This window comes from Hyla sarda, chromosome 10, assembly GCF_029499605.1.
Source record: "Hyla sarda isolate aHylSar1 chromosome 10, aHylSar1.hap1, whole genome shotgun sequence".
Taxonomy (NCBI): domain Eukaryota; kingdom Metazoa; phylum Chordata; class Amphibia; order Anura; family Hylidae; genus Hyla; species Hyla sarda.
Genome location: NC_079198.1, coordinates 128,371,540 through 128,383,390, shown reverse-complemented (window position 1 = coordinate 128,383,390; position 11,851 = coordinate 128,371,540). Strand labels below are relative to the sequence as shown.

At 42.1% G+C, this 11,851-nt stretch overlaps 1 protein-coding gene across 6 annotated transcripts in view; it reads right to left on the bottom strand.

Moving 5' to 3' along the window:
- The window catches only part of FBXO2 (F-box protein 2), an 88,379-nt gene that overhangs the window by 62,976 nt on the left and 13,552 nt on the right, over positions 1–11,851 (bottom strand). For 2 of the 6 annotated variants that reach the window (XM_056542230.1, XM_056542233.1), the window contains exons 2-4: positions 6,244–6,322; positions 1,052–1,129; positions 130–256 (exon numbers count right to left, since the gene is read on the bottom strand). In XM_056542230.1, coding sequence (XP_056398205.1) covers positions 130–256; positions 1,052–1,088 — 164 coding nt within the window. In that variant the 5' untranslated portion in view covers positions 1,089–1,129; positions 6,244–6,322. Of the gene's footprint in view, positions 1–129; positions 257–1,051; positions 1,130–5,972; positions 6,140–6,243; positions 6,323–11,413; positions 11,693–11,795; positions 11,848–11,851 lie in introns of those variants that run through there. The other 4 variants (XM_056542232.1, XM_056542231.1, XM_056542234.1 and 1 more) reach the window with 4 other exon arrangements.

The following is an 11,851-nucleotide window of genomic DNA, read 5'->3' as shown; positions in this document are numbered from 1 at the left end:
ATGAGATGAGCTGCAATATCAGACAACAACCTGTGGGCAGATGTGGAGCCGGTTTTTTTGGGGGGGAAGAAAACAGCTACTTTGTGATCTGCCGCCATCCCGAATTTTTTCTATTTCCGTATCACTTACTCAAAGGATGAAGCAAAGTATTTGGAGATTCCGTCATCTGGAAAAGCGGCTCCGCAGTCTCCCGGCAGCTCCTCCACTTTCCACCCGTCTCCTCCGTGTTCCACTTCTTCCCAGTGTTCGAACTCCTCTATACCAGAGAATATACAGTGATTATGTAGTGTCCCGGAACCAGGTGCCATATATCAGTAAATACGGTAAATATATATGTGGGGGATACTGTAAATTCCAAAACTGTTTTATACATCACATTTATATCATAAATTGGGGGATAACAAGAGTGTAAGGGTTAAAGGGGTACTCTGGTGGAAAACATTATTATTTTTTTTTTTTTTAAATCAACTGATGCCAGAAAGTTGAACAGATTTGTAAATGACTTCTATTAAAAAATCTTTACCCTTCCAGTACTTATTAGCAGCTGTATGCTACAGAGGAAATTCTTTTCTTTTTGGAACACAGAGCTCCCTGCTGACATCACGAGCACAGTGCTCTCTGCTGACATCTCTGTCCATTTTAGGAGTAGGAGAAAATCCCCATAGCAAACATATGCTGCTCTGGACAGTTCCTAAAACGGACAGAGATGTCAGCAGAGAGCACTGTGGTCATGATGTCAGCAGAGAGCTCTGTGTTCCAAAAAGAAAATTATTTCCTAGGTAGTATTCAGCAGCTGATAAGTACTGGAAGGATTAAGATTTTTTAATAGAAGTCATTTACAAATCTGTTTAACTTTCTGGCACCAGTTGGTTTAAAAAAAAAAATAAAAAAAATTATAAAATAAAATTCCACCGGAGAACCCCGCTCAGCAATTTATCAATTGTGCAACTTTGTCGGTAGTTTTTGCCCAGCAGGCAGCTGCTCGGCGCGGCCTCACCCGGGGGTTTTATACAATTCGGCATTTTTTCAACATTTCTTTCATACATTTTACCTTCTCCGCAGGGGTTCTTGAGCAGATTTCTCGCCATTTTTCCTTTATTCTTAGAGGCTGCGTCCACTGACGCTCTGTCTAAATAGAACAGTTTGAAAGGAAAAGGTTAATTATTTCTATGACAGGAGTTGTCTAGGCTCATCAGCAAGAGCTCTGCTTGCTGTCAGTGACTCAGACAGTGTTTCCCAAACCAGTGGGTCTCCAGCTGTTGCAAAACTACAACTCTCAGCATGCCCGGACAGCCAAAGGCTGTCCGGGCATGCTGGGAGTTGCAGTTTTGCAACCGCTGGAGGTACCCTGGTTGGGAAACACTGCACTATAGGCAGATTCTCACTTACAAACAGAGGCTGAAAATCTATAGGAACCTAAAGGCTTTATGCAGACAGAATTTCCGTATAAAGGTGCGTTCACACGGCCGCCTGTCCCCGTTTTTTATATCCCCGTTTCGGTGCCGTTCTTACAGGCTGTAAACGGATCAAAAACGGTTTTTAAAAAATCCCATTCATGTCAATGAGATTTTTTTTTTTACAATCGGTTTACATCTGTTTGTACCCGTCTGCGCTCATTTCTCCTTTTTTTTTTTATTTATTTATTTTTTTTACGGCAGAAAAAATGGCACATACAGTATTTTTTCTTCCGTCAAAAAAATAAAAAATAAAAACGGAAGAAAAAACGAATACAGTAAATTTAACATTGAAGTCTATGAAAAACGGATGAGCCTTTAAAGGGGTAGTCCAGTGCTGAAAAACGAAGGATAGGGGATAAGTTTCAGATGGCGGGGGGTCCGACCACTGGGGCCCCCCAGCGATCTCTCTGCACGGGGCCCCGGCTCGCTGGCCAGATAGCGGGTGTCGACCACCGCACGAAGAGGCAGCTGACACGCCCCCTCAATACATCTAAATGGCAGAGCCGGAGATTGGCGAAGGCAGCGCTCCGGCTCTGCCATAAAGTTGTATTGAGGGGGCGTGTCAGACGCCGCTTCGTGGCACGTCCCCTTCCCGCAGGCTGCCGGGGGTCCGTACAGGAGATCGCGGGGGGCCCCAGTGGTCGGATCCCCCGCGATCTGAAACTTATCCCCTATCTCCTTTAATGTCATCCATTTGCATCCGTTTTTTCAATCCGTTTTTTGATCCGTTTTTACTTCTGGGCATGCTCAGAACAAAAAAAATGTTTTTTTGGGGGGGGTTTCTTAACTGAACAATAATGGATCCAAATGGATACAAACAGATAAAATCCGTTTGCATCCGTTATTTTCCGTTTTTATTTTTGACGGGAGAAGAACGGGACGGGTCTAGACGGCCGTGTAAATGCCGCAGCCTAACAAAAAACTATGCGTGAACATGTTTAATACTTCTCACAGATGAGGATTTGTTACAGATCACTGCACACATCTCTCTGCTGACTCATTTGTTACAATGTATCAGAATAAGTAAGAGCTGTTATTCTAGGGCCATAGGGCGACTTTGGTCGTGCGACACAACGCTGGCGCAACATCGCACGTAATGTAAGTCAATGGAGTCACATTGCAATATGCGACAGTGACGTTGCGAGCCACTTTGCCACCATTGACCTACACGCAAGTTGCAAGTGATTGCAACTTGATTGTAAATTGACAATTAAAAAAAAAATTATAACTAAAAAAAAATGCTACATTGTAATAAAGTTGCTTGACAGCAGGTCGCAATTTGTTGTCTTGTGACCAAAGCCACCGAGTAGCCCTTAGCCTAAGTTTCCACTTGTTTTTTTTTTTCTGGCAGTTTTTGAGCCAAAGCCAGAAATGTATCCAAAAGGAACAGGACATTTAAAGGAGAAACCAAAACTTCTCCTCCCGTATGGATCCACTTCTGAGTTTGGCTCAAAAACTGCCAGAAAAAAAACCAAGTGGAAACTTAAAGGGGTATTCCAGGCAAACTATATATATATATATATATATATACTGGCTCCAGAAAGTTAAACAGATTTGTAAATTACTTCTATTAAGAAATCTTAATCCTTTCAGTACTTATGAGCTTCTGACGTTAAGGTTGTTCTTTTCTGTCTAAGAGCTCTCTGATGACACCTGTCTCGGGAAACGCCCAGTTCAGAAGAGGTTTGCTATGGGGATTTGCTTCTAAACTGGGCGTTTCCCGAGACAGGTGTCATCAGAGAGCACTTAGACAGAAAAGAACAACCTTAACTTCAGAAGCTCATAAGTACTGAAAGGATTAAGATTTTTTAATAGAAGTAATTTACAAATCTGTTTAACTTTCTGGAGCCAGTTGATATATATATAAAAAAAAGTTTTTTTCCTGGAATACCCCTTTAACCTCAGTCTGAAGCCCAGGACAGGAGAAGCATTTGCGCTGCCTATGTAGCTACGTCACAGAAGTCTGCATAGATTGAATACACTGTAGCAAACCTTCAGCTGTGAGAAAGTGAACCGGAGAGAGAGGTCTTATGCTGCTAAAGTAGCTAACTCAAAGAAGAAGATTGCATAGACTGGATACACTGTAACAAACCTTCGGCTGTGAGGGTGCTTTCACACTATAACAGTGGTCTCCAACTTGCGGACCTCCAGATGTTGCAAAACTACAACTCACAGCATGCTCGGACAGCCAACGGCTGTCCGGGCATGCTGGGACTTGTAGTTTTGCAACATCTGGAGGTCTGCAGGTTGAAGACCACTGCACTATAATAATGCACCCGTTATGAGCGCCCGTTACAAAAAGAGGGTAAATCGGCAATTATACGGCTGATTCAAAATCCTACACGGCCGTTAGAAAATCCCATTATAGTCTATGGGATTTTTCGAATAGCCGTTTTAACCCGTTATCGCCCGTTATTAATAACGGCTGTTATTTTGTGACGGGCGAATGAACGGGAGAAATAGTGCATGCACGGGCGATAACGGGTTAAAACGGCTATTAAAAAAATCCCATAGACTATAATGGGATTTTCTAATAGCCGTTAGTGATTTTGTACCGGCCGTGTCACTGCCGATTTCCCCTCTTTTTTATAACGGGCGTTCATAACGGGTGCATTTTTATAGTGTGAAAGCACCCTAAAAAGTGGTGAGGTCTGAAGCCTTTAGATCAGTGTTTCCCAACCCGGGTGCCTCCAACTGTAGCAAAACTACAACTCCCAGCATACCCGGACAGCCAACGGCTGTCCGGGCATGCTGAGAGTTGTAGTTTTGCAACAGCTGGAGGCGCTCTGGTTGGTAAACACTGTTTTGGATAACAACAAGAATTCTTTTGTCACTGAAATGCCCCTCCCAAACATTTACAATAACACGATAAAAGTACATATGTATATAAGATAGGCCATAAATTGTCCAGCTATAGGAACATAGACTAAATAGATAAGGATGAGAAAAAGGGGGAGGGGGGGGGGGGCAGGGGAGAGACTTTAATTATGAAGGACATAGTGAGATACAAAAGAGAATCCAGGACAGCACATAAGTTTTGATAATGCAATAAGAATTATTTGTCTATGTTCCTATAGCTGGACAATTTATGGCCTATCTTAGTGTGAATTCTCCACATCTATTGTCTTAAAGGGGTATTCCAGGAAAAAAAACTTTTTTTTATATATATATATATATATATATATATATATATATATATATATATATATATATATATCTCAACTGGCTCCAGAAAGTTAAACAGATTTGTAAATTACTTCTATTAAAAAATCTTAATCCTTTCAGTACTTATGAGCTTCTGAAGTTAAGGTTGTTCTTTTCTGTCTAAGTGCTCTCTGATGACACGTATCTCGGGAACCGCCCAGTTTAGAAGAGGTTTGCTATGGGGGATTTGCTTCTAAACTGGGTGTTTCCCGAAACACATGTCATCAGAGAGCACTTAGACAGAAAAGAACAACCTTAACTTAAGAAGCTCATAAGTACTGAAAGGATTAAGATTTTTTAATAGAAGTAATTTACAAATCTGTTTAACTTTCTGGAGCCAGTTGATATACCGTATATAAAAAAGTTTTTTCCTGGAATACCCCTTTAACCCCTGCATATTTGTGAGATGTAACCTGTGTCTTCTCCTTGTGAGCTTAGATTTGCTTTGGACTTGATAAAAGGGAGGAATCCCGAAAGTTTGCCTCTACAAAATTCTGTTAGTCCAATAAAAAAGGTTATTACAAGATACTGCAAGATATTTGCATCTGCATCACTGGACTAATACGGCTACTCAAATTTACTAATATATATATATAGACCAGGGGTCAAGTCCTGGGAAAAAAAGTGTAGGAACTCACCCAAAATTTCCACTTATAGGGGTACGAGACATCTTATACCCTATCCAAAGGATAGGGGATAAGATATCTGATCCCGGGGGACCCGATGCTGGGAACCCCCACGTTCTCCCTGCTTCACCTGACATTCATTTAGAGCAGTGGTATTCAACCTGCGGACCTCCAGATGTTGCAAAACTACAACTCCCAGCATGCTCGGACAGCCGTTGGAGGTCTGCAGGTTGGAGACCACTGGTTTAGAGCGTTGGGTGCAGTGCCGGAGACTCATGACATCACTGTCATGGCCCCTCAATGCAAGTCTATGGGAGGGGGCATTACTGTGACGTCACCAGCCTCTGCCCCGCATCACCCCGCTTCGCTCCGTGCACCGGATGTCTGGGGTGCCACAGCCGAGATCGCGGGGGTCCCCAGCGGCGGGACCCCCACGATCTGACATCTTACCCCCTATACTTTGGATAGGGGATAAGATGTCTAGGGGCAGAGTACCCCTTTAAGGGCTGGTCCTGCAGGACTCCTGCTAATGGGAACTGCGTTCCTGCTGTGGAAAAAGTGCCGGAACTCCGTTCCCATGAGTTCCTGCAGGACTTGAGCCCTGATATAGACAGAAGTAAGAGTGTCACACCAGCAGGATAAGCCTATGAAATGTAGCAGAGCTGATATTGTCTTGTGGGTTTACCTGCAGTCCTGAGAACGAAAAGTATTACCAGATGATGCAAAGCAGATGTAGTCGTATTAAGGTTGTCAGCATAGCTGGGAGGAGTCTGCTGTAAAGTTATATAAGGCTGTGATCTGAGGCTTTACATAGGACTGCGTGTAGACTAATTGCATCATCTTATCTCAGTTATCCACAAAAACAAACATTAAAACAACAAATTCAGCTCTGCTATATCTGTACATACCATGACTGAGCAGACAGTCCCCCCCAGGTCCTCGCTCTAGTCACTCACCTCGGCCTATAGAAGTGTCTGCTCCCTGCGCCGTCTTCCTGGGACTGTTACCTTATACTCTGGTGTCTGGCAGCGGTCCCTGCGGATGACACAGTCAGCAGTCAGTCTCCTCCCTGCATCATCCTGCAGACATTATATCTGCATGGGCGAGGCCCGGGGCTGCATACCGGACCCTAATACATCAAATATTTCCGTAAAATGATAACCGAGTGGCTGGCATGTACCCAGAGGACAAACCGGTTCTGTCAGTAACGGGATACGACCGTGCAGAATGCAGCCTCACACCGTTCAGCTCTGCTTACATAATGTCATCTGACAAGTGCACAATTCCATTCCTGGGAAAGCTGGGTGTCAAAAATTATGGCCGCCTTTAGGATGAATTCACATTCTGCAGATCTGTTGCAGAAATGTATGCGAATGCCCCAAACTGCAGAAATCCCCGCTTCCTAGTCAGGCTATGTTCATGTGGTGTCCCAGCACAGGAGGCTGTCCCGGGCCTTTGAACTGTCTCGGGTAGCTCACCATTGAAATAATGTTTATAATATCAATTAATATATTTATGTGAATTATTTGTATTATTTATATGTATATAGGTTGTAATAAGTGTACTGTGCCTTTAAAATGTGAGTAGTGAATCCCATGTGAGCCAATGAGACCCCAAAAGTCTCCTCTGTATAATGAGGTACAGGGGAAGAGTTAGTTAGTCTAGTGCTGGACATTGCTGAACAGCAGATAAGCTCAGGTGTGCTGTGTGTCGTGTGCTCTGAGTAGAGGCCTACTCCAGATTACTACTGGTCACTCGCGGGAGGATTACATGCCCTGCAGAATAGTCTACAGCAGTGTTTCCCAACCAGGGTGCCTCCAGGTGTTGCAAAACTACAACTCCCAGCATGCCTGGACAGCCAAAGGCTGTCCAGGCATGCTGGGAGTTGTAGTTTTGCAACATCTGGAGGAACCCTGGTTGGGAAACACTGGTCTACAGTGCCTTGGAAGGACGATAGCAACCAGAATCTACAGTCTACAATTCCGTCTGGTGAAAACACCACAAGTCTCAGCAAACCTACCACGGCCCGTAAGGAGTACGCTGCACTCTCACACCAAGGCCAGCTGTCTGAGTGTTACCATCTGCACAAGCTCAGGAAAGACCGTTATCCGTAACCTGACGTCGTGTGTTTATTCGCTCATCGTGTCTGGCCCAGGAGAAGCTGCCTCCAACCTTCAGACCGTGGATCGGAAAAACGGAGCCCTGGCGTCACGACGTGAACAGATACTCTTACTAACACAGCGTGACTGGCGCATTCACATGTGGACTTTCTGCTGTTCTGCTTAAAGGAGTACTCCGGCGCGCACTTTTCTTATTTTATCCGGTCCGGGCTGCAAAAAAAAAAAGAAGCAAATTTTCTCTTGCCTGCCTACACACCCCCGTAGCTCCGGTACACTCCGGTACAGGTGTTCGGTCCCCGGGCTGTATTCTTCTTACTTCCTGTTAGCCCGGCACGTCACACGGAGCTTCAGCCTATCACTGCCTGAGGCGGGACATCGCTGCGGCCGGTGATAGGCTGAAGCTCCGTGTGACGTGCCAGGCTAACAGGAAGTAAGAAGAATACAGTCCGGGGACCGAACACCTGTACCGGAGCTCCGGTGGCGCGTAGGCAGGCAAGAGAAAGTTTCTCTTTTTTTTGCAACCTGGAGGGGATAAATTAAGAAAAGTGCGCGGTGGACTACTCCTTTAAATTCCCCTCAGAAAAGCAGACTGCAGGTTTTTTCGCTGAATTTCCAAGGGTAATTCCAGCGCAATTCGAGTGGACTTTCTGTGTTCTGAAAAACACAGATTCCGCTCAAATTCAGGGTCCCATCAACTTTAATCGGGCTCTGTACGGAATACTGCAATACTACATGTCTACATAATTTGCGGAATCAGAAATGCAAAATTTCCGCTGTGTGAATGGTAAAGTGGAATCCCCATTGAAGATAATGTGCACTTACATTTTTTGGCGAAATTCTTTAAAGAATTTTTTGCAGCGTGGATTCAGTTCACACGATGCGGATTTCGTGCTGATTTTTCGCAGCGTATTTGCTACCACTGACTTTGTCAGCAGAAAACCTGCCATAGTGGCAGATTTGCGGCTTTAAAGGGGTACTCCGCTGGAAAACTTTTTTTTTTTTAATCAACTGGTGCCAGAAAGTTAAACATATTTGTAAATTACTTCTATTAAAAAATCTTAATCCTTCCAGTACTTATTAGTGGCTGTATACTACAGAGGGAATTATTTTCTTTTTGGATTTTTTTTCTCCCATGACCACAGTGCTCTCTGCCTACAGCTCTGTCCATATCAGAGACTGTCCAGAGCAGGAACAAATCCCCATAGCAAACCTATCCTGCTCCCGACAGTTCCTTACATGAACAAAGATGTCAGCAGAGATCACTGTGGTCAGACAGGAAGGAAATTCAAAAAGAAAAGAACTTTCTCTGTAATATACAGCGGCTGATAAGTACTGGAAGGATTACGATTTTTTAATAGAAGTCATTTACAAAAATGTTTAACTTTCTTGAAAATATGTTTTCCACCAGAGTACCCCTTTAACAACTTATCCTCTATCCACAGGATAGGGGATAAGTATCTGAATACGGGGGGTCCAATCACTGGAACCCCTCTGCAATCTTCTGCACGGCACCCTTGCTCTCCCCATGCAGTGAGCAACCACATGCATCAGTAGAGCCAGGCGCCACCCAGAAGATCGCCGGAGGTTCAAGCGATTGGACCCCCACAATCAGACACTTATCCCCTATTACTCACGGGTAATTCTGTTTCCACGTAGTCACAACAGCTCCTTAAAGGGGTACTCCACTGGCCCAGCATCCGGAACATTGTGTTCAAAATGCTGGGTGCAGGCTGCGGGGGGGGGGTCGTGATGTCACGGAAACACCACTTGTGACGTCACACCCCCTCAATGCAAGTCTATGGGAGGGGGCGTGGTGGCTGCCATGCCCCCTCCCATAGAATTGCATTGAGGGGGTGTGGCATGACATCACAAGGGGTGTTATACAAAAAGAGGGGGGCTCACCAAATCATGACACGGGTGCTACTGCTCAGTAAGCAAAAAACTTGCTACACAAAAGTAAGAATTACTGTAAAGAGTGCACACCACAAAGTTGGTATATATATATATGTACATATAACAAATTTTATTAAGTATCACATTGAAAATACAACAATCAAATAAGCTAACACCAAATGATATAGAATAAGCAATGTGCAAAGGAACAAATAAATTCATATCACCAGTGCATAGCGACCACAAACCAAAGGAGCCGGAATGATGAGTGGCGGGATGGGACCCCTAAGCCCCACGCGTTTCGCCACCGTTTGTGACTTCCTCAGGGGTGTTGTAGTCCACATGCCCTTAGGGTCTTATATAATCAGCATAATTAACTAAGTAATACCTGTCAGGTGAGTGCGTCCCGGGTCATTCACGCTTTGAGTAGTGGAGCCGGCGTGGACTTCTGCCTCCGCCATCAACTTCCGCTATTGTATACAATGGTACGTCACTTCAACGAGAAGTGCATATCATGTGACCACCTAGTGGTCACATGATCCCTTCTCCTTCATGTTAACGGTCATGCACAGTAGTGCCGCGCCCCCGGTAGAATGTGCGTCCCACGTGACCGGCCGGTCACGTGAGGCGTCATGTGATCACATGTTATTAGAAACTTTATTGTACCTTAGTAATCAACTCCTTAGCGCATGCGCACCCTATATATCGGGATACCAGGTAAGTACCTCTCAATATAACTCATATAATTTAGACTCAAATTGTGATATTTGTGATATACATGCATAATGATGGTCAATGAACGAGCCCGTCACATGGTATAAAATTATATATAGAAACTATAATAAATAAATGAAAAAATTATAAAAATTATTTATAAATGATAAAAATAATAAATAAAAAATAAAGTATAGAAAATAATAAAAAATAAAATATATATAAATGAATAAAAATAAATAAATATATATATATATACATATATATATATATATATATAAGAATCTGAAAATAAACAAATATAAATATGAATAAAAATAGTATAAAAATAAATAATAAATTAAATAATGAAAAATTATATATGAAAAATAAATAAAGGACAAATGAATGGATGTATAAAGATATATATATACACACACACACACACACGTCATCAATATGTGAAATAAGTGCAATAATCTCGAAACAATTTGTATTAGTACTAGATATAATAAAAATTAAAATTAATAAATTTATATTAACTAACTGTGTATATATGTGTATTAATGTATATATCAAGATAATATAGAAATTTTAATCCAATGACATGTGGTGCATAATTAAATTTTAATTTTATTTTTATTTACATGTGCTTAAAGGGGTACTCCGGTGAAAACCTTTTTTCTTTTAAATCAACTGGTGGCAGAAAGTTAAACATATTTGTAAATTACTTCTATTAAAAAATCTTAATCCTTCCTGTACTAAATAGCTGCTGAATAATACAGAGGAAATTCTTTTCTTTTTGGAATGCTCTCTGATGACATCAAGAGCACAGTTCTCTCTGCTGTCATTATAATAATAAAAACAACACTTTATTTATTGTTGTTCTTAGTGGGATTTGAACCCAAGTCCCCAGCACATACATTGGCTATGCATGGTTGCTAAAAGGGACAGAGATGTCAGCAGAGAGCACTGTGCTCATGATGTCATCAGTGTTCCAAAAAGAAAGGAATTTCCTCTGTAGCATTCAGCAGCTAATAAGTACTGGAAGGATTAAGTTTTTTTTTATAGAAGTAATTTACAAATATGTTTAACTTTCTGCCACCAGTTGATTTAAAAGAAAAAAGGTTTTCACCGGAGTACCCCTTTAACTAAAATCAAATAATAAAATGATGACAAAAATATATACCTGTATAGATATACCTACACATACACGTATCAATATATGTGCATGGTGAATAAATAAGTAAATTATATAATTAATATTAATAATGTTATTTCTATCAAATCCTATTCATAGTCATAATCTCTCAAATCGATCCATCAATTACAAACATGTGACAGTGTTCGTCCAATATCACATCCTAACATGCTTGTATTACATATCATTTCCCCAGAATATCAATAATTCTATATTTACATTCATCAATAAGATGGAGTCACCATTGATGTTCCATACGTGGTATCTCATGCGGATAAAGGATGGTCCAATATCCCCTTTATCTATGCAGCGTGTATGACCCTCAAGAACCTCCTGACTAGCCCAATAAACTCAGATATTAGGATACTATAAATAACATGAATATTCAAGAGTTAATAATTGTCCAGACTGGGCAAGTGGCGTCCTCTTCTTTTTAAATAAATAAAGTCCAGGGTCTCCGTAACAGAGTCCATATCCATGGATTTTGTTGTAGTGTATAGGGGGACGGCTACAAAGAAGTCCCTCAACCCCTTAATTGTCCATATTAGATACGTTAGTGTCTCCCGCGTAACAAGGAGGTTGAAGAAAAACTCTCCATTACATAACAAGAGAATATTCCATCCTTGGGGGGACTAGCAGCAATCAATAGGGCCCAAA